General features: G+C 35.7%; 1 protein-coding gene across 1 annotated transcript in view; it reads right to left on the bottom strand.

Moving 5' to 3' along the window:
* The window catches only part of ITGBL1 (integrin subunit beta like 1), a 125,205-nt gene that overhangs the window by 38,436 nt on the left and 63,941 nt on the right, over positions 1-22,828 (bottom strand). The window contains exon 7 of the mRNA XM_059839305.1: positions 20,222-20,368. Coding sequence (XP_059695288.1) covers positions 20,222-20,368 — 147 coding nt within the window. The remainder of the gene's footprint in view (positions 1-20,221; positions 20,369-22,828) is intronic.

Here is a 22,828-nt window from a genome sequence, read left to right as displayed (position 1 = left end):
ACCTTCAAATAAAGGTCAAAACTCTGAAACAGGTGTAGACCCTTCTCATTGACTCCTAAGAATGGATACACAACCATCATCATGGACAGTGCTTTGAATGCAGCTATGAATATTTAATCTTGCATGACTTTGCATACAATGATGTTGTAGGTTAAACTGAAAACATCATTGCCATTGATGCATTTGCACTTTGCACTCATAAAATGAAGATATTGCTTTCAGTTGCCATCAAATAGCACTCAAAAATAATTCTGCAAGAGGTTTTATTTTGTTTGGAAAATTTTGCTGCTCCTTATGGTATCCCAAAGTCCTCTTTGAATCAACTGACAGAAGCTAAAAGGCATGAACTAAAAAAATCAAAGAGATAACCATGTTGAAATTTCTCATCCAGGTACCAAGTCTGTCTTCATTACTAGAACTGCCCATTATTTCTTTGTCAAAAGTGTTCATGACACAAAAGACAAACCCAAATCAAACTAAATAAAAAGCAGCAAAAAAAAAAAATTCTCAACAGAGTAAACATGAAGCTAGCAATAAATGTATGGTGCAATCTAATTAATCTGTGTTGTTTTGAAATATCAATTACTGTAATTGCTCTTCATGGATCCATTAAGATGGTAGGCAATTATAAAGGTTCTTGAACCCAATTATGGGCAGTGAAAGCAGATGTTACTCAATATTTCAGATTAAAAGTTGAAAATATTTCATCATGCTGTTTTTAAATATCTGATAATGTACTACTAACAGGGGAATATCAGGCCTCACAATAAAACATACAATTTGTCAAACCTCAGAGCAGTGAAAGTGGCATTATAAAACAGAAGAGCAGTTAAAATCTCAGGTACACTAATCCTGAGAAGGGAATGTTCCCTTTTGTTCCCATGTGCCCATAATTATTGACCGTGGAACAGAACAGTCCTTCCTTACACAGGAAACCTCTTCAGACAGAAGTCATCACTTGTTGCCACACAGGCTTACAGTGTTTAAAAAAGTACTGCTGTAACTCCCCAGTGGAGAGCAGAGGCTCTAAGAGAATACAAATGACGACTGTGTAATTAAAATGAAGCTGGTGACTAAATGCAGAGCCTAAATAGAAACCTCAGTTTTGTTTATTGAGCATATAGACAGAGTAGAATCATTAGCCTGCCATTATGCATCTACTCTCACACAAATAGTGCCATTTAAAAGTCTCACCATGCAGTATTTCATCCTTCCTTAACACTAATGTGGTGTCTTTGAAAGCAAATATTAAAAGGGATCTGAGCTACCTCAGTCTGAAGCAAGAGGTTACCTTGAAGCTACTTGCAAACCACAAAACTATCCTGTGATGTATTTCTTCATGAAACTCACAGCATTGCATACATTGTAAGTGTAAAAATTGCATGGCAAACTTTGCTACAGGCCCAGTTAGAATCACCATTATTTGGGGCCTCTTGGAATGAAGAACAGGTTACACTAATCACATCACTTAGTGATGCTTAGTATAGCATCATCTTCCACTATTGTTAGAAATGTTTGCCTTATTTTTTTATCTACTATTCTTTCCTATCCTGCAGGCTACTTAGCACTAATTGTAGAGAAATTCTGACTTTGGTACTACTTGACCTTATTTCAAACATACTTATTCTCAAAAACGTGTGCAGTGCAATGAATATACAGTGCATTGAAAGTACACCTCCTGAATTATGATTTTTGGATTGCTTATTTGGAGTACCCAGATATTTCTTTTAATGTGACATCAAGACCATGCAGAACATAGTTGTCATGAAATTCCACAAAAGTACTGACAGTTTGTGCTTTAACCTACCTGTACCCATCCAACCAGATACTAATAGTCACTATTCAGTCTTAGTCCACAACAGCAATCACCATCATTACACAAAATTTCATGCAATGATTTTTAGTCTTGATTTCATCTTGATTAAGGATAACTACCATTTGACAAATGAATCAATTAAAACTGCATTGATTTTGTGGGAACAAGGAACCTTTTGTTCTCTTTGCAAATGGGCCAGCCCCGGAATAAATGCTTATTTATTTTTTAATTCTTTTATGGAGTAAAGGAGACAGTATAAATGACTTGTCAGGTAATTGGATTGCAAATGTTTATAGTAAGAAAAGTCTTTTAAAATCAAAATGCAGTCAGAGAAAGTGCTGGTTTCACCTTCTAAATGGGAGTTAGAGACTTTTCTTGAAGATACACCTTCATTCATAAATAAAATAGAAACTAATGACCTCAGTATGTGTCCATTTGGAATACAAACATCAGAATTAATAATTCTTCTTTAAATTCAGTGGGCAAAACAGACTCAAATTGGAGAAAACTTAAATTATAAAAATAATATAAATATTTAACTATCAGCAATGAATATTTAATATCTGGTAAGAATAAATAGATCTTTAGTTACTCATTTGGGTACTTGGAAACAAAAAGGCAAACATTAAAACTAAACATATCTTATCCCTTTCCCATGTTCAGCTTCACTACTGCACCCCGGAGACTTCTCTCCTTCCCTGCCAGAAGGGGCACAGGGGGCAAGGGCAATGAAAGTTCTGGTCAGTGGATGCGTTCTGCCTTGGAGCACCTCCTTCTCCTTCTCCTTCTTCTCCTTCTCCTTCTCCTTCTCCTTCTCCTTCTCCTTCTCCTTCTCCTTCTCCTTCTCCTTCTCCTTCTCCTTCTCCTTCTCCTTCTCCTTCTCCTTCTCCTTCTCCTTCTCCCCTTCTCCTTCTCCTTCTCCTTCTCCTTCTCCTTCTCCTTCTCCTTCTCCTTCTCCTCCTCCTCCTCCTCCTCCTCCTCCTCCTTTCTCCTCTCTAACCACAGTGTTCACATTGCTGTTCCTCACTCATTGTTTCCCTCTTCCCTGTCCCTCATTTTCCAACCTTTCTCACATACACTTTCCCAGTGGCACCACTCCCTGTGTCTGAGGGCCTGAGCCATGCCCTGTGGTAGGTTGCCTGGAGTTGCCTGGAACCGACCCCCACTTCACAGAGGCTGTACCTGCAAACCCCCACCACCACTTTGACATCTGCAACCAGCACAGGAGAAAAAGAGAATGGATATTTTCCCAGTATTTTTGCATTTCAATTTCTTCTTCAATTTCAAAGTCTATTTTACATTATTTGGAGTTTATCCTATTTTTATTAATTTTTTTACTGCTTTACTACTGAGCTGTGTGTAGATATTCAGGCACAGCAGGAACACTTCACCTCCTCATAAATGTTTCTGCATTCAGCCTCCACTGTCTCCAAAGGAGTTTTAAAAAGCTGAGTGAAGATTTACATCATACATTGGTTACGTGACTTTTTGTGATTGATGACAGTGCCTTACACTGAAACATTTCTGCCGCTATTAAGCAAATCATATTCTAGACACGCAGCAGTAATATGAAAACTCACCGAAACCTACTCAAAAAAATATAGAGCACAACACATTTAGGATTCTGACAAAAGAGTTTAGAAACTGTAACGTGTTCTCTGTAATATAATGCAGAGTTCATTGCCTTTAGCACCGCACAATCCTTACTGACATAAAGTAATTCCATGTTAAGATTGTAATCAGGTCCCTGACTGGCTTATTTACTTGCCTCTGGAAGAAAACTGAAACATTCTGTTGGTGTTCTGAGCCAAGCTTTGCCCTAAATTTAAAATAATAAAAGTGCAGCAATATTGAGATTCTGTGAATGCCTGTGTAAGTAAATTCCACTCATCTGTTCACAGGGATTAATTCTTACAGAGTCACAAGCAAGATAAATGAAAATTAAGACTCACATTTGAAATTATGATGCCTACAGTCATCCACCCTAACTATGACTAAATGCTCCAGCATTGGAAATCTAGGCATGCTAATGCCCAAAGAAAACCTGCTGTATTGGAGGTGATATAGCCTTTTTCTAGCTCATAAAAGATAGCTGTCAAGAAGTCACCCATCTCTGAGGAAAGAAATTTCTATTTTACAGGATTTTAAGTAGCATAAATCATTACAGCACTCCATTATCTAAATGATCTATTGCTCCACAATTCTTTTGAATTAATCTAGAAGAGATTCTGTCACCTTGCTGATTCAGTTCAAAGTGTAACACAGAAGACTGTAACACCAAGCTAGATGGACAAGATGGAATAATACCCAAAAATGTCACAATATCAAATTTGTGATTATATGAGTCATTCCCATTGAGAAAGAACCACATTTAGCATCTCAGAAAAAGCTCTTCAGAAATACAGATACAGGTTATATGACAAAATGACAATCCATTTATGCAATTCCACATCAGTGGGCACTATTTATAAGGTCATTTACTTAGTGTGAGTTATCATTCACACCTAAAGGAGCCTCAGATCTCATTTAAGATATTACCACTGGCTATGTTTGCATGTCCTATTTGCATTGCAGCTAGATCTAGCTAACCCAAACACATCATGTCAAGTGTCATAACTGTTTGCTGTAATGAGAATAGCCTTAAGTAGTTACAAGTTAAGCACAGAAGAAAAGCTGCTGAAGAGGAGAATGAATCCTTGTAGATCACTTTTCTTTCTACAGAGTACCTGCTTATTAGATCATCCTTGGAAGTTTGTCATCTGATAAATGATCCATCTGATCTCAATAGAAACTGATACAACTTGCACGTTTACTGATCAAGATCCCTGCCCAGAAGACTGCTGATCTCTGCAAGATGCTCCTAAGCTTGACAGTGCTCAACATCATGAACGGAATGAGAGGTTTTCTCTAAAATTCCTGTGACCTACTGTAAATATATTCACTGAGATGACCCAAAAGGGGAACTGTAATTAATGCCTGAAGTTTGGTGTGTGAGATAATTCAACAGGTGACAGATTTTTGCACAACTTGCTTTGATTTAGGTGCAACTCTTCATCATAATGTGCTTAATTTCAGACCTCTGGAAAACGTGTGTTTTTAATAGCTAATCCATTTGTATTTATATTTGTAATGCCCTTCCTTCCATATTTTTGGAGCCTTTTTTTTCCTGCATCTTTCTTTGTGGGCATTGCCACCAAAAAACCCTCAAGGCTTAGGAAATGATGGAGCCATATTTACATATCTTACAATTTACCTCTATTCACTATTATCGTTTATGCTGTGTAAATTACTGAAAATTATGATAAAGTTATGATTGTATGCTTATTATTCAATTACCATTCCTCTGTATCCTCACAAAAACTGGACAAATACTTTCTTGACCATAAGATCATGGTGATATCTCCAGTCAAAAATCAGTCACCTGGGACTAGTCAGCGTAGAAAGCCAATAAACAAATTGACAGTTTCATATATACATGAACAAGAGGCCTCTAAGTTGATTACATCTTGCATGTGTCTGTATTATATGATAATCAATGATGCATCACATTCCAGTTGCTAAGGGATCAGCTAAGGTCACCCATCAGCTAAGGTCAAAAATCTTGGAATGTGTGATGTGAAACAAGAAGACAGCTAATACAAAACAAAGTTCAGACTAGATATCCCTTTCTTCCTACATCCAGAAAAAGAGGGGAAAAGATCAGCATATTTCTTGCTTATGGTAACAGCTTTTAAGTATCAAAACATACTGAAACTATTAAAACAAAACTATTACTCACTCATCTGGGCACAAGCTCAAAAAAATGATACAAGAGGTAAAAACTTGAATAAAACGATTCAAAATTCATAACATTTGCATGCCAACTCAAATATCAATCCAATAATGATAAAGCGGGTTAGTAGTCTGTGCTTTTTGGCAAAGGCATGGATTAGGATATTAAATCAAATTTAGTTCACAAATATTAAATTGCAACTCTAATTCAACAGATAAGCAGAAAACAGAATTCTAGTAAGTCATTACATACCTAGAAATGTCTGCATTTATTTGTGTTATTTCTCGTTTATATTAAATCCCTTCATCTTCAGAGTTCATTCAAAGCTTATATGAAACTTTAAAGTCTGGGAGACACTTGGAGCTACTCCTCAGGTATGCTCCAGTGCATGCTGTATAAAAATCTGAACCTTTGTGCAATGGGGGATAAATACCTTATTTCTCTACATAAAATTAATGTGATTCCTAATGTGTTGAGGTAGTATTTTCTCTAAGAAAGCACAGTTTCTGAAGGCTATTTCCAATGAGGACTGGGTAAATGGAATAACCTCTGGGTAGCAGAGCATTACTGATGGAATACCTAAGTATTCTTTCCACGGGCATTTTGTCCATAATCTTAAGCATGGTTCAAATATCTTTCTTCTTCCCTGGCTCTCAGCTTGGTCCTCTAACTACAGGGCCATGACAAGAATCACCAGTGCAAGCAGGTCACATCCCACAGAACTTCTGATAGTCCTGGGAATAACAGATTTTTCTTCTAGTAAGCATAAATGTGCAGTTAGGTAAAAGCCTAATTTTTTTTCTTCCAAGTTAGAGGATGTAAGTCTTTCCAGGTCAATTGACCTGGTGACACAGAGGGTCTTCCAACTTAATTCTTTAGTTTGACACAGCTGTACATTATTAAAGGCTGAAAGTCACTGAGCCATCACTGGTATGAACTCATTATTTCACAGATACATATTCATTGTCACTAATAGTGGGTAGCTTGAAAGTGTTCTGCATTTGGCAGTACCTCCTCCAGCAGAGAAGCCTCATTTGCCCAGAATATGAGAGGCTGCTGCTCACACTCACCTTGAGCTCACATCTGGGTATGGATCAATTTTACAGGCATGATGGAATGTGTCCATATGTGATAGCAAACTGAACCAAGTGTACTCTATTCCAGTATCCCAGATGGGAAAATTAGTTTTAGTCCACACACCTTCAGGGGTGTATGGCTCCCTTCTACTTGTTGGTGCCTGTGAAATAAACATTCAGCACATGCAAAAGCCACAATGATCAATATCTGGATTATGCACTGGAATATGCAATACATTTTGAATTTTAATGTATCCTGAAATATCTTCTACACTTCAGCTGTTCATTTTTCATTGCAAAGGTCATGGATTCCAACATGATTAATGCATGAAAAATCTTCTGGTTAGATTCCATCAACACATCTTTCTTTGAGAGCAGCCCTCTTATTTCAGTATGCATTGAAACAGAATTTCACAAAATTTCTTATGACAGTGTAGATTTCCCTGTTAACTTTACTGGGCTTTGGCTTAAGCATTCAAGCAGGGAAAAAAAGCCACCAAACATCTGAAGATCTATAAACGACACCTGGTCATGGGTCACTGAGTTATTTCCTCAGTTCTGCCACAGGTTGACTACAGAAGAAATGGTTATGTCTATAGTCTGTAGATGTTGCAGACAGTAAGCAATAGGGGAGAAAAAATTTCTTCAAAGGAGTTTTCTAGAATGAAAGTAGCAATAATATTTAACTCTAAACTCTCCATTCTGGCTCCCAAAAGAGGACAAGTAAAACCCTTTCCTCTTCCTCACCCAAAATAAAAATTAAAATTACTGAATTAATTGCATCATTACATTATTCCGTAATTACTTTCATTTTGGAAAAGAAACAAAAAAAAAAAAAAACAGTAAGACTGCTTTGCTGAATTAAAGTAAGGAATTCTGACAGACATTTTCAAAATAGCAGGCATGTATGATTTCCATGAATACCCTGAAAAGAAAATGTCTATCATCCACTCTCTCTCCCAAAAAAACCCCCAAAACTGGCAAAAAGCTTTCAAACTGTTAGTTATTTAGTTAATATAAAGAATGCCATCTACCGGCAATAACAATAAGTAGCACTGTTTATGAGTTGCTAGGTGGGGTAAGGTTGCCACTTTCACACACTGCAAACAAGTCCTAAGGTCATTTCTTTAAAAATAAATCCCTACATTTGAAAGAAGGTGTTATGTTCCAGGTTCCTCTTCATTCTCTATTCTTAATCATTGCCTTACGTTTGGAAACAAGTCCCTAGTGGGTTCACAATCCACTCAGAAGGAAAGATTTTTTTGTGAGTGTGGTTCCACAGCCTTGTAAACATACACAGCACCAGCATAGTTACTAGATGGACACCTCTCACAATGAGAGGAAAGACACATACAGCAATAAAAGGGTTGTTATTAATAAATTAACTCCAAACATACCATGTTCCTACAGTGATCTGCATCAATGAGGCAGAAAATGCTTTTAAAAGATTCTTGAGTAAACTGATGACAGGACCCCACCAGACACATATTTTCACATTCAATACTCTGTCCTATAAATTTTCAAAAACATTCATTGCTAAAGTGCTGTCATTTTGAAACATGTAATTAGGCAATGACTAATTTATAATAAGTAAAGTAGATACCAATTACTTATTACAGTACCTATGAGAAAGAAAGGTGCACATATTGCACTTTATAAATAATTAGGAGCAGCATGTCTTCAGATACTCTACATTTAAAGCAACAACTATGCCCCATGAGAGGGAAAAAAATCCACAAACCAACAAGCAGACAGACAAAAAAATCCAAAACAACCTAAAAATCCAAAGGTTCAGATAATACCAGTAATGGTTATTATCTGATTTTCCTGCCCCTCTCTACTTCTATGTCTCAGAGGGATCAGATTCAGCAAAGATTATTAGGTTTATGAAACAGCAGCTTCTTGAATCTGGTATTTATCTGCTGCTCTGAAAAGCTGTGTAATGTAAGAAAGTTGTTTTGCTTGGTTTTCCCAACACTATGCTTTAAATTTTAGAACTGGAGAGCTGAGGTAACAGTAAATTTTACTGAAAGTATGATTTAATCAGAAGCGCTTATTTTTTGGGCCATGTCTTCCTTTATTGGCTTTATGAAGTGTGATTAAGATGACAAACTAAAAAGAACAAAGAGATGGAAAAATATCTGACTTCAAGTATGCCATAAAATAATTTTTCTAACAGAACTGACAAAGCTGTCTCCTGAAAGTATTCTGAGCACTCGACAAATGAAGGTGGCAAGGAAAGGGCAGGGCATTTGAACCCACAGGCCTACTAGAAAAACTTCAGCAGTTCCTGTAAAAGAAGTGCATTAGTGGCATTCAGGAAACAAAATGACATAATGTATTACAGCAATTTCAAGTTCTTCCTTGTGAAACCCTGGCTCAGAGAGAGAACCACAAATTCTGGGACAAAGATTTCAACTGGGAAGAACTTTTGTTAGCAGTTTCTCAGTATGGAGATTAGCTTTCAGCCTGACTTTTCCTGACTTTGAACTGTCCCTGAACTTTGCACAAGTTTTCTCCAAACATAAATTGCAGAAAACAAATTTACTGTAGTGTTATTGCCTTAGAGTTCATATAAATATTTAGACTTATATCCCACTAATATTTTAAAGTTATTTAGGCTTTTATTTTTTAACAATACTTCCAACTATTCACTGATAACTGCAAAAACTCTCAATGAGAGATCAAAAGCCAATATTTCCCCCAGCTGCTCTTCTCTCCATGTTCCTTGCTTCCATTAAAAATATTTAGTCCGGTCTGTACTCCAGTCTCACAATACACAAATATCTCTAAAAGCATGTAAAAGTAGGGAAACAATTCCCTACATCTCTCTCTTAAGGGGCTTATGCTTTCATTTCAGTTTTTTTCTGTGCAAAGCAAGGATACAAATGCTTATGAAATCACAGGGAACAAAATACTTTAAAGCACTATCCAAAAGAAAATGTTGCAGAGTTTTATAAATAGGTGTTTGATGGACTTCCAAAACTCTAAAGAACATCTTTTTACAGACATTCTTACTAAACAGCAACTCACAACATTTACTTTTTAGTTTTATCAGAAAAGAAAATGCTTTTGCAAGATACTGGGTTGTTTTCCTTATAAATCATATATTGATCACTATGTATGCTCACACCAAAGAAGCAACCTCTGAAAGTAATACAGTAGAAGTTCAGCTTAGATATCAAAGTCAGTTGATTTGAATTCAGCATTGGCCAAATGTATTAACTTCTGAAAGTTTGTTGAAAAAAATATGGACTTTTGTTCTTGATAGGAACCCTTACATACTTTGAAAATGAGATAAAATTACTTAATAAATTATAGTGTTCTGACTCTTAGAAATACCTGTATCTCTAACGTACCAGTCAGTGCTTCATGCAAAGTTGGCAAACAGCACTTTGGAATTTAATAAAGCAGAATGTAACTATTGATATAAACATGCAAGTCTATTTTTGACTACCAGAAAAATAGTGTTGGCTTAGATTTTTATTGCCTTTCTTCCAGATAGTATTTAAAGAAATTTTTAATCTTTGTCCCAATGTGCTTCAAGTACCCTCCTGATGTGCAGTTACCATGGGTGTGGAATAACTCATTTTGTAACATAAGTAAAACACAGCAAAATACTTGCAGAAAAATAAGTAACTCCTCGAGCAAGAAATTATGAAACAGATAAGCAAGTTATCATTGATTAGGTTAAAACCTGATCAGGTTTAAATCTAGTTAAGAAAAAGAGTGGTGTGTCATTTTCCCCACAGACATCTGGACCTCCAAAATTATTCTATCAAGTCCAGACTTCCTTTCCAAAAAGCAGATCCTAGAAAAACACCACATGCTATTCACCAACAATCTGAATATTTGCAATTCTTAACAGTTTTTAGCTTAAAAATTGGTTTTGTTTGAATTTTCAGGATCTTTCAGGTATCTTAAGTAAAAATTTTCATAAGCACAAAGTAAGGCACAAATCAAATTACTCAATCAGCCTAGGAACCTATTAATCATCTATCACACTATACAAAAAAAGAATTTTGGGTCAGAGCTGATCCATTTATTTTGCACAAGTTGCTGCATTGAAGAAGGCACAGAGCAAGTAACAGGTTCGGAGTAAGCAGAGGGTCTTTGACATTGTGGGCTGGAAACTCTTTCTTTCATCTTTTCCTGAAAGCCTCCTAGCTAACCACACCAACCTCAGTGGAGAAAGAAATTCAATCTTCATGAGAATAACCACAGTACAGTATTTGATTGATGCCTCTTTACCTGTCAATTAAGTTGGACTGGGACAATTCCCTGGAACTGAGGCCAGCTGGCATGGAAGAAATGGCATCTTTGCTATCCAAGTGTCTTCCATGAAGGCAGCCTCATCCAGACTGCTTACTGGGACCCATCACCAGCCCACATCAATTCCTGAGCTGCTATCAGGAATTATTTGGAGAGAATCCTAGCTGGCACAAAGCAAAAGTGGCCTAGTGACTGTTCTATCAATCCAGCCTCAGACTAGCATGTTTCAGTGCCTTGATGTAATCCATAGAACTATTTAACTTACTAGTAAAGATGTCACTGCCAAGGCAGCTCAAACCACACTCTAAAAGGACAAGTATTCAGGAAAAGGACTCTTATCTGTGTATCAACAGCAGAGCTGCCTTGCTCCAGCAGACTTCTATTACCTTTATTTATACTGCACTAAGACATTACATTTGGGGTAAAAACCTTGGTAAATTGCTATGATTCACAGAACCCAAATGCAGGCATCTAAAGGTTAGCCTGATAGCAATTCTTTTAAGGACAATAGGATAAAGTATAAATTATGACAATTCATCTTATAGTAACACAGGAATATAGAAGAAATGAGAAAATAATTTCTGATTTAGAAATACTATCATTCCAAACCAAAACCAAAGGCTGAAGTATCTTATTTTTCTGTCTAGATAAATTTAAGATGAAACTCACCCGGAACATTCTTCTGTGTTTACAATAGCTAGCATCTATTTAACGTGATAACTGGACTCTGTTGTGCACACACAAGTGCATTTCCAAATGCAAGTTGACTCATGCACTAATATTTCAATATACATACATTTCTTACGGTGATGAGTAAATATTTTGGACAATACAGACAATCTCAGTTTTTGCTGCATCGTACAACTTCGTGACTTTATGGGGAATATTTGTTCTAGTGAACAAGCTGTGAAATCTAATCAGCTCTTACATAAACACAGGCACACATTTCAATTGCTTTTTTTCTCCAGCAGAGATTCTTTTGGAATGTCTCCTCTTTCTGTGATTTAACTAAGAATACTTGATATACCAAAGTCATGAGAGGAGGTACTTAAAGGTACTTCCATTTTAAATAGCTGTGTCACTCGCACAAATGCAAAATGAACTTGCATCTATGTGTCATGTTGTATGCATTGCTAAAGTATTAATTCTTGAAATTACCCTTGCACATTGCAATGAATAATTTTTTTGTCATTGTGGATTATTCCCATATATCTGCAAGCACTCAAGACGTTCATAAATCCTGACTTCTGGTCAGACACCACTTTCTGAAGTGAACCAAAATAGGATGACACTTTGGAGCAGCAAAAATCTAAGCTACTTTAAAAATTATTATTAATTTTAATTGGTTATATCTTCACTGACTGGAATGCACAACTTACATTCTACCTCCTTAAAATCAGTTTATTATATAAAAAGTAAATGTATTTCATGTATATTAGGCATCCTTCAGCAGAAACAAAAGAAACTTCAAATTTCTGACTGTCAGGATTTAGTGCTTAAGAGCATGCAGTTTCTCTGTCTGGCCCTGACAATAATATATATTTGTTTTCTAGGCTCTTACAAGCACATACCATCCATCAGAGGCCTTGATGTGTTGTAGGTCTATCTGCAGCTCACTCTCTAATCAAATGAAAGAGACGGACCAGAATGTAGATTTAGAGGAAGTCTAGCATAAATGAGTGTCAGTCCAGTCTTTGATTAGGTAATAGCAATTATGATAATTACAGCAATCCATTACTGGAAAACATTCTAAAATTGCCAGCCTGTAGCAAAGTGTAGCACTTACAAGAATCCACTTATTTCTGAACATTTTTAATCCTAATCATGTTCTTTCAGTCGTAAACAGCATAATTTGGCTTGCTAATTTAAGACAGTGATCTATTACAAATATTAATATATAGGTAAATATATATTAATATGTAGGTGAATTCTTCTAAAATATAGTCATCATCTACATTTATAAATCTCACTAAAATATAAATAGAACAAGCATTAAAAATTTAACCCAAATTCACACACAGTATTAGGCAAAACTATTATTTCTCACACACTTTTTCTGGATAACAATTTCAATATTGAGACTTTTGTATTATATAAAAAATAGGTAAATATGATTAAATAAATAGGCGAATATGATTTTTTCCCCCTTGGTTTGCATTCTGTATTATGTTTTCCCCCTCTGCTAAAGAAATCAAGTTCAAACAATTAGAAAAAAAGGGTGCCTGAAAAAAAGGCCAACTATGTCAAAGATGCACTAACAACTACTGAATAACAATTTTTAGAGCAGCAAACGAGAGTCCCACCAATTGAAATGGGTTGATAAAGGTAAAGAAAATTAATCAAGTCTGGGATATGGAAGACGCTATGCTCAGAAGATAGCTGGCTGTCAGAAAGGCAGTCCTGGCATTCAAGGTCTCTCACAGATGTCTTCATTCACAGATGTCATTTCACAGATGAAAGAAGTCCTTGCTGGAGAATTATGATCAAGAGAACAAGAGTGAGGAAGACATCACACACAAGAAGAAGTTTGCAAAGTGTCCACAGGTGGCAGCATTTCAGAGGAACTGATTGAGAAAATAAGATGTATTTTTCATATGGTCAGTGGTCAGTGCTTACAGCCATCAGAAAAACACTTGAGCAGTTAAGTCTCCTATTTTACAGATGTTTTGCCATTTGTACCCTAACCATTCTTACCCTTCAGATTAACCTTACCTAAACAAGTGCTTCCAAGCACACTCCAATAGGCATATGGATCATTGGAAAAAACCCATGTAAACTGGCTGTGATTAGCAAGGCCTCCAAACCTGAGGCTTCCTCCAGCTCTAAGACTGCAAATCTTCTTTTACATCTTTTCTTGATCAGGTGGTCTGTAGCAGACACCTACCACACTCATAATAGGTAATTACATATTAATATATCACAGATGAATAATTAGATATATCATATATAAATAATTGATCAGGCCTCTTGCATATTCATTTAAAGATCAGATTTTATTTTGTCCTTTATTGCCTTATTTACTGGTGAGAATAAAATGAAGTATATTTTAATGAAAACTCACTATTTTATGTTAAATTATTCTTGTTGGTGAGGTGGCATCCGTGTTTGTTACTCTACCAGCCACTGATGTCATGGTTTAAAGATTCCTTTCTTATACTGGGCTTTATCACACAGCACTTATTCCTAAGTATTATCCTAAACCAGATAAATTAGTTTTCCTCTATTCTTTCCCGCTTCTCAAAATTCTCACCATGAAAACAAGTGAGAAAATTCAGAACAGTAAAAAATTCTATTACAGAATTACCACACTCTTGTAATATCACCTACATCTCAGAAACAGACATTTTGCAACACACCCTGCTTCTTCCAGAACAGATTAAGAAAGCACTTATGCAGATACAAAGTACTTTATGAACCCTTTTTTTACTACTGAATTATAAGCCCTGCAAGTAAGGGTTCACTGAAGAAATTAAATGTTCTTCCCTTAGTTCCTCTGCCCCTACCTGATGTCTCCCAAAAATACAACAGTATAAGGTAAAAACAACATCAATGAGTGCTGTAGGTGGGTCACAAATAAGTACCTTTCTTCACAGAGAAAAACTAAAGAGATGAGCTCCTGAGCACTTTCTGATTTAAAAAAAAACAGCCCAGAAAAAAAATTTAAATTTTAAATTTGGAAGCTTTCCTAACAAAGACAGCTTCCAGAAGATCCGGCCTCAATTAAGAGAGAAAGACCCAAACAGAGCCTGAATCAGAGAAGCTGTTTAAAATCAGTGATCTAAACTATTGATACACAAATTTAAAAGGAGTGGGATGCAACTATTTATTTCTATTTTTTCCTTAGACTTCAACAGACAACAAGTGGAGTGCAAAGTGCCAGTCCAGCATATAAGAGTATTCCAAATTGTATAACAAATGCTGTTACACCAGCTCATTCACCATTAAAGTAATAGCACAGCAAGAGTGCCTCTCTGCTTGAAGCACACAGATGTAGAAGAGCTCGATCTCAAAGTTGATGAGATGAAAGCTAGAGATGTGACACATGACTTGAGTTTGTGTTCTGTTCTTGTTACACCAGCTAATAATGCTACTTGCTGCCAGGCTGTCGACTATAGTGCTTTAATTAAGACCTCCTTCAGAATGCAGGGGTCATGCAAAATGAATGAAAACAGCATGCCAAATTCAGAGATGATGTACATTAGAGTAATTTACACTTCAATTAAACAGCACAATTTGCATAATAAGGGGCTGCAGTAAAGAGCTAGTAGCAGGGGTAGTAACCTAGATTTTACCTTAGGATTATTTACACTTTTCTGCTCTGACCCCATCCTGTCATGTAGAAAGTATAGTGAATTATTCAAATAGCAACATCCACTATCATCTCTCCTTGCTAAGTCAACATGCCATAGGCTTCAGAAGCAATGTTTTTCTGTAAATGTCTAATAGAAACAGGAAATTTCTTTTGTTTATCAGTTTTGGCAGTGTCATACTAGAGGGAGACTCCAAAGTCCTTAACTAATAACTGCACTTAGAACAAAAGAACCAGAACTGTAACATTATAGAACTACACTCAATGAGGTTCCAGTGGTAATAGAGCAGAACAAGTTCTCATGATGTGACACATGCCACCAGGAGCCTTTCTACCCTTTTAAGGCATCATACCCAGCTGTAGGGACTTACCTGTTGTAGAGATTAAAAGATCAGGATTACCACATTACAGTTTGTATAGATTTAAAAATCTTGAGCATATATTGAATGATGCCATTTAAAGGTTTATATGAAGCTATAGTAGTTAATGATCCAACCCAAAATTATTTACAAGCTGAATATTTTATGTCATGCTTTCCATGAGCCATGTAAGACTTCACAAAGGTCAGAAGACAGTTGTGTTGTTACACCTGGTTTTAAGCAGCTATTTAGCACATTATTATTATTATCTAGGTTCCATCCACTCTCATCACTACACAGATACAATTATCTCATGTGTGTTTCTCTTTCCTTCTGTTTATGGTCTCCATTTTGTATCAACTGGAATCTACCACAGTTGATACCAGAATTTGTATGCAATGAGATGTTTCAGAGCAGCATGAACTGTGTATCATACAAAAAGACACCCAAGATGCTCCAGAAAAGGATTAAGTCTTTGCAGCAACACTGGTTAATGGCTCTGCTCTTTGGAGTCATCACTGACCTTTGCTTTCAGACTTCAGGAGATGGTATCTGGCCAGACTGGCAATAGCATTACAGAACACAAGAGATTGAGTCACTGTCTTAGCTCACCACAAGGAATCTTTAAGAATGCATTGAACACTGCTGCTCTTCCACTAAGTTCATCAAAATCTAATAATTTTCAATAGAGAAAAAATGGCAAAGTTATTGCTGTTGGTAAACTTTCAAAATGACACACAATTTTTGAACTAACAATTTAGTGTTTTGAAAATGGGGCTTAGGGGCCTTCTCAAGAACAACAGAAATGTTTTTAAGTAAAGAATCAAAAAATCCCTCAATTTTTCAGTTAGCCCATGTAGAGCATAAGTGTAAGAAGGAATTTCACCAATAAAGAAATAGTTTCATTTTCTCCATGTGGCAAATAAACAAAAGCAATATTAGAAAATATATTTAAATGCTAAAATACAAATAAGAATATTTTTCAGTTATCTGAATTTGTAAATATGCCATGGAATGGCTGCATTCACCAAGGGTAAGTGAGGAAAACAAGATTATTTTTAAAAAAATCCTCTCATCTATTATTCTCAAAACCTACTCTTTTTATTTTCAATTCTCTTCCTAAAGACTTTTTTTTAAAAACTATTTTAAAATCTGCTTTGTACCTGAAGGGAAAACTCAAGTGAGTGATGTGCATTTTAAAGAGAAAAGTGATTTGTCTTTTCCCTTAATCCTGACAACAATATAGTACCTCTTTATTTCAAACCATAATGATTTTTTGGTATGTCTTTTCCTTTATGTCTGACATTGGTCTTGATGTACAGTGTGTTCTTGAAAGTAACAGATTTTCACTGTGAAAAAAGTGAAAGTTTTACATCTATGCTAAAAGTCACGGAGCAAGTTAAAAAAAAAAAAACAACCAACAATCTTGGGAATATGAGTATAGAAGGAATTCTTCACTTTATATGAATGATGATGCCTAGAATCACTCCTCATCCTCAAAAGACTTTTGTAGGGAAAGTAATTTTTGGAAAGTACTTAATGTATTTTTATTCCCAAAATTTTCTTGTGATCTTCTCTCACGTTATATATAGCAGGAACTACTGATGGTATAGACAACCTGATTGATGTAGCTGAGAGAATTTATAATTGCTCTGCCTTTATAACACCATTTCAGCATGTAGACTGAATTTTCCTTTGCTACTCAGCATGTCAATAGAAGCCTTCTCTCTCTTTCACCTATTGGAGCAGCCAAGAAATGTAAGACCACGGTGTAATACTTTTTTGGCAGCCTCTCTGATACCCCCATGCTGAGCAGCACCCATGAAACAGCTTGCAATACTTGTGAGTGGGGTAAATCAGGAAGGGAATTACAGTCTGAAAACAAAGTTCACTGTTTCATCGACCCTCAGAAGAGCAAAATATAGACTGACTGTGTTCCTCCTCACCTCTTTTCAATTCTCTATAATTTTAATAGAATTTTTACATACGCATGATACATTACAGGTTACAAAACCCCATTTTCTTTCCCTGTTCTTTTTTTTCTATACCTTTTTTTCTTTTGCTGAGATTAAATGACTGATAGTTAAGGGAATATGGGATTCTCAAAATCTATGTGGGATGTACCAATTCTCTTAGTTCCCATTGCTATAAACAACTAAAGTATCTAAATATAAAAACAAAAGGCACGGATGAACAGAAAACATTCTTTAAGGAAACAATACATGGCAAAATCATAAAGTCATGCACCTGCATCTCTGAGAATTCTGCTGTGTATCCTATTCCATACCTGAACTGCCCTACCAAAAGATCCCACTAAATAAGGACATTAAGTACTCCATTTCTTTGGCAGTACAGTGGATTACTGACCTGGGCAGGGATAATTGTTGTACCATCATTTTCAAATGGAAAAGACAAAATTTCCTTTCCTTTTCAGACTTTCCTCATCACACAATCTTCTCTAAGGACATAAGAAAAATTGGGGATGCTTTTACAATTCTATGGCCTTTCCCACTACTGAAGACTTGAAATAGATTGTGTTTGTTTGGAAAATCTTATTTTGATTCATCTGCTTGTGTCACACTTCTTCCCATGACAAGTAGTGGGATTTCCAAATGGCAACAAATTTAACTATGCAAGTCCAATGACAATTTTTCATAGGAACTATACTACTTTAGCATTTCAGAAACTTTCATATGCTTTTGTTTTTAATCCAAAGTATCATGGAAGAAGGGGAAATCCAAGGAGTCCAGGGTAAAAAAAACACTGTCCAGTAAAACGCAGATGAGTAGACTGAAATATCTTCCCAATGTCTTAACCAAAATTGTTCATAAAACTAAAACAAGATATGGCTTTCCTATTTTAAATTGAATTTTTCATGGGGAATTTTATTTTCAAGCCTGGAATGCAGAATCTCTTGTTCCTTCATTACAGCAGCTATCACACTATGTCCTAAATCCACATAAGTCCCTTTTGCACTCCTTGAACACCTCAGTGCTCTCTTCTTGTTTGAAAGTCAAAGTTCAGTGAAAGCCACTATCAATTAAGCCTTTTTTTCCCATAGACACTGCTTTTGAAAATTTTAACCAGCAGATCACTCAGTCAAATTATTTCACCTGAAAATTACCTATTTCACTGCCAGCAGAACACTGCCAACATCATTAGGTGTTTATGCAGAAGGCCAAAAGGGTAGAATTACTGTCATTAATGTAAAAATCTTTACATTTACTCTTCTTATTATACTTAATTTTAAAAATCCAATACTATATATTTTTTCAAATTAAACTTGGTTTTATGATTTTTATTCTTCCTCTGTCCTCATAGAGGACAATGCAATTAAATCATAGAACTGACTCCAAGCTCTCAAGATACACAACTTTTAGTGAAGCAGATGAAAGAAGAGACATTCAACACCCATAAGGACAGGGAAAAAATAAGATCCACTATTAAAAAAATAAAAAATTAAATCAAAGTCAATACTCCTTTCTTTTACTTATCATTCCTGTAAACATGAAAAATAAAATGCAGTTAATTCTCTACAGATGCCCATTCTCCAACTAACTTGTAGCAAAAAATTCTGTGACAAAATTTTAGCAGGAAAAGAGAGAGACAATTAACTGGAAAACTGCAGCTTAATTAAGAAAAGAACAAGCAACTGTCTGTTAATACATAGCTCTTTTAAGAGACTCCTAATGCAACACTTAGGAAGTAAATAAGCTGCTACACTATTACAGGGGGAAAATAGTACAATTATCACAGAGATAACTTGGGTGGACAGCCTACAATTTCTGACTATGTTAGATAGTATTAGTGAAAGAATAAATCACAAATGAACTGACATTAGGGGTCAAATGCAATAATTCAAGAGAAGCTTTAGGCCTTTCCCAGAAAATACTTAAATGGACAGAATTCATAACAACTTCAATTACCAGTTCTAGCAATATTCTGTCTTGTATTTACTTTTCTCTCTTCTTTCTGCAGAAAACCACATTTCACACAGTGACAGAGGAAAATTAGCAGGTCCTTTCCCTTCTGAGAAAAATTGCTTGCAATATATCTTTTAAGTGTGTGACTGACTTAGTGTATATTTTTAGTCAAAGCTCTTGAAAAGGCTACAGTGTCACAAAGAAATTCTTTCAAATGAAAAGCCAATGGCCAACTAGCAAACTGTGCTGAAGTATAGCTGCATTTTATAGAAGTCAGTCCTGCACTTAATGGGCAGTTTCATAGTCAGAGTAAATCCAAACAGTCCTTATCACAACGGTGCCACATTTTACACAGGCTGAAAATCTCACGCTGCTTTTGTCAAAAAATGCACAGACTAAATCCATATTTTTAATGGATCTTTAGGAAAGGCTTAACTATGGCAATTTTCAAAGCACCCTTGAAAACCTCCAAAATAAATGTTAAGACGTGTAAAATAAAATACAAAGCAGGAAAAATATTCTCTGTATTCTTCTCCTCCCTCCTCCTAAATCACAAGTTATACAGGTGTGATTCATGCACAGTAAGCCAAGAAGGTACACATTTTTCAGTACTAGTAATCCTGGGCACCTATAAAAATTATTTTAATGAAAGTGCATTTAAAGGGCATGAAAATTCTTCCAGAAATGTGCTTACCTCTTCCAGAGCAAGGTAAATTAGAATTTCCTTGGCATTTCTTAGCACTTTCTTCAACTGACATTGGACACGAATGTGGATGCTCACACTTTTTCCCAGTCCATCCTTCTTTACAGTCACATCTTCCACAATTACACTGTCCATGACCTTTATAATGAATACAATTCAAGATTAACCTCCATTCTGGTGAAGAATGAAAAACTCTTAATTGGATGAACTTTATCGAAGTTGGAACTTCATTCAGTAATGAGACTGGCAAAAAAATACACCCAATCCATTATGCCTACTTTTGTTCCTGAAAATAGCACTGTCTACCATTCCATTTGAGCCATATCCCCTCTTCTGTTATTTTCCTTAAGGGATGTTTAGCCATTTAACACATGATCTAATGCAAAAGGGTGGAACAGAGATTAAAAATACACATTTCACCACCATTTGGAAAAGTGGAATGTCATAAGGCAATATTTAATTTTTTTTATGTTCTTTTTCTACCAGGGTTGCAGCATATTCTCTAAGAAATATATCAATGCCATTGTTTATCTACTTGCAATCAACATGATCCACTACAGACAAGCATTGTTACATCAATTCCAAGCATCAAACCAGTGTCTTCCACTAAACAGTGATATACAAATAATAAAATTTTGAAATATTGGACATAATCAGTTCTAATTACAGTAGGACAATTAGATGTCAGTTTTGGTATCTTATGCCATGTCTGAGACTATTCCCTGCAAATATATTTCCTCTATATGAAAACAAACATATGCAATTTTTCTTGAGTTTTTCTCAAGAAAAACTATGAAAAAAATAGATAATTGTCCTTCTCCCTCTTTATGCTCTTTGCAAAAAGCATTGAGATTCTGGCAATGCAAAATGTTCCTGAGAAAAGCTGAGAATCAGCAAAACAACATTCCTTGCCATAAAATCAAACATCTATTTACATGAGACAGCAGGTTAGATCTCTCACAATTTTCACACAGTCATCATTCATTGGACACAGGACCAAAGCATTGCTCCAATGTCCATTTTTCTATCCATGTTCTTCTTAAAAACCACAGTAACATAGATTTTATATCTCTTTTTAACCATACTTGCACTTTAGTACCAATTTATAAAACGTTTTTGTTTATTAGTTCACAAGGTGAAAATGGGAGGAAGCAATCATTCTAGGAGTCATCAGATGACTTCCCAAAATACAAGTCTTATTAATTGCACAAAATAACTTTTCTTTACGTTAGTAATTTGTTTTCCTTGAAAAGCGTTATAGGCTTCTTCTTGTTTAGAGGATGAGTTTAGATTAGATTACAAGGAAGAAATTCTTTACTGTGGGGATGGTGAGGCTCTCGAAGAAGTTGCCTAGAGAAGCAGTGGAAGCCCACCCCTGGAAACATTCAAGGGTTGCCTGGACGGGGATTTGAGCAACCTAGTCTACTGGAAGGTGTCCCTGCAGGGAAGGTGTCCCTGGTAGTGGTGGAACTAGATGATTTTTAAGGTTTCTTCCAATACAAACCATTCTCTGACCCCACGATTCTTTCCTTTGCTTTCATGTGTACCTGCTGGCAGGCTGTGAATTGGTTTTATGATCCCTGACCCAGAGAGATACTTATGGGAGGATTAGGCACTTTCATACAATAGTTTCTTTGCTAAAGCCACAGCAAAGGAGCTCATGAAATGTGTGAACATACAAATTTTCTTAATGGAAGCATGTTCTCTTTCTGTGTCAAGTCATGAGAGCTGTTATCTCTTTAAATGAAGGTAATCACTTTATTGTCGAGAAGACTTCTGAAAGACAATAATTCAGGAACATTCTGACTGGCACTTCAGGTGTTAAAAGAAGGCATCCAGTAGTCAATATGATGTACTGTGAAATAACAGTCACCTCAAGCCACATGAAGCTTCTGGAGGGAGCTGCCCTTGTGTGATGTTAAATCCTCATATCCGGGCTGTCAATTCCTGTTATTTGTATTTTATTAAATAAAAATAGAATTTCATTCGGTCACAGTGAAACTCTTTACATGAAAACAGATTTCCTATAATTTCTCCACGCTACTGAGGACTGTGGTTTCCTGTCTCTATCTATTAGGTAGACAGAACAAGATAAGAAAATTTTGTATAATCTCTTTTTGATGAAGGTTTTAAGAGAGATGGATTATTTTCCCTAATCTAACTAATCACTCTTGGATTCATCCCAAATCAATTTACAAATAATTGTGAGAAACAATGAGGATATTTTTCAGATACACTAATGCATGTACACTTTGTGCAATAAAAATTTATTTCATATAAGCAATTAAAAAACCTGTCCCACTACAATTCCTCTATTAAATCTTTGATTTAATTGCAAATTCTGCCTGACTACCACAATAAACCAAAATTAAAACTTATGCATTTTTTCTATTTCTGAAACAAGACTAAACAGCAGGACTAGAAGATATTGTTCACATTGCTTCATGTGCAAATGGATTTTTTTTCCTCAATCTATTTTAGAAATGTATACTTGGATGGCCAGCTAAGACTAAATTAGGCTTTTCTAAAACATAATGGAAAGGGAATGGATGAAAATAATTAGTACTAAAATTATTTGATGAGGAGATGGAAAAACAA

This window comes from Haemorhous mexicanus, chromosome 2 (genome assembly GCF_027477595.1).
Source record: "Haemorhous mexicanus isolate bHaeMex1 chromosome 2, bHaeMex1.pri, whole genome shotgun sequence".
Taxonomy (NCBI): Eukaryota; Metazoa; Chordata; class Aves; order Passeriformes; family Fringillidae; genus Haemorhous; species Haemorhous mexicanus.
Note: the sequence above shows the minus strand (reverse complement) of the source record. Positions and strands in the feature narration are given on the sequence as shown.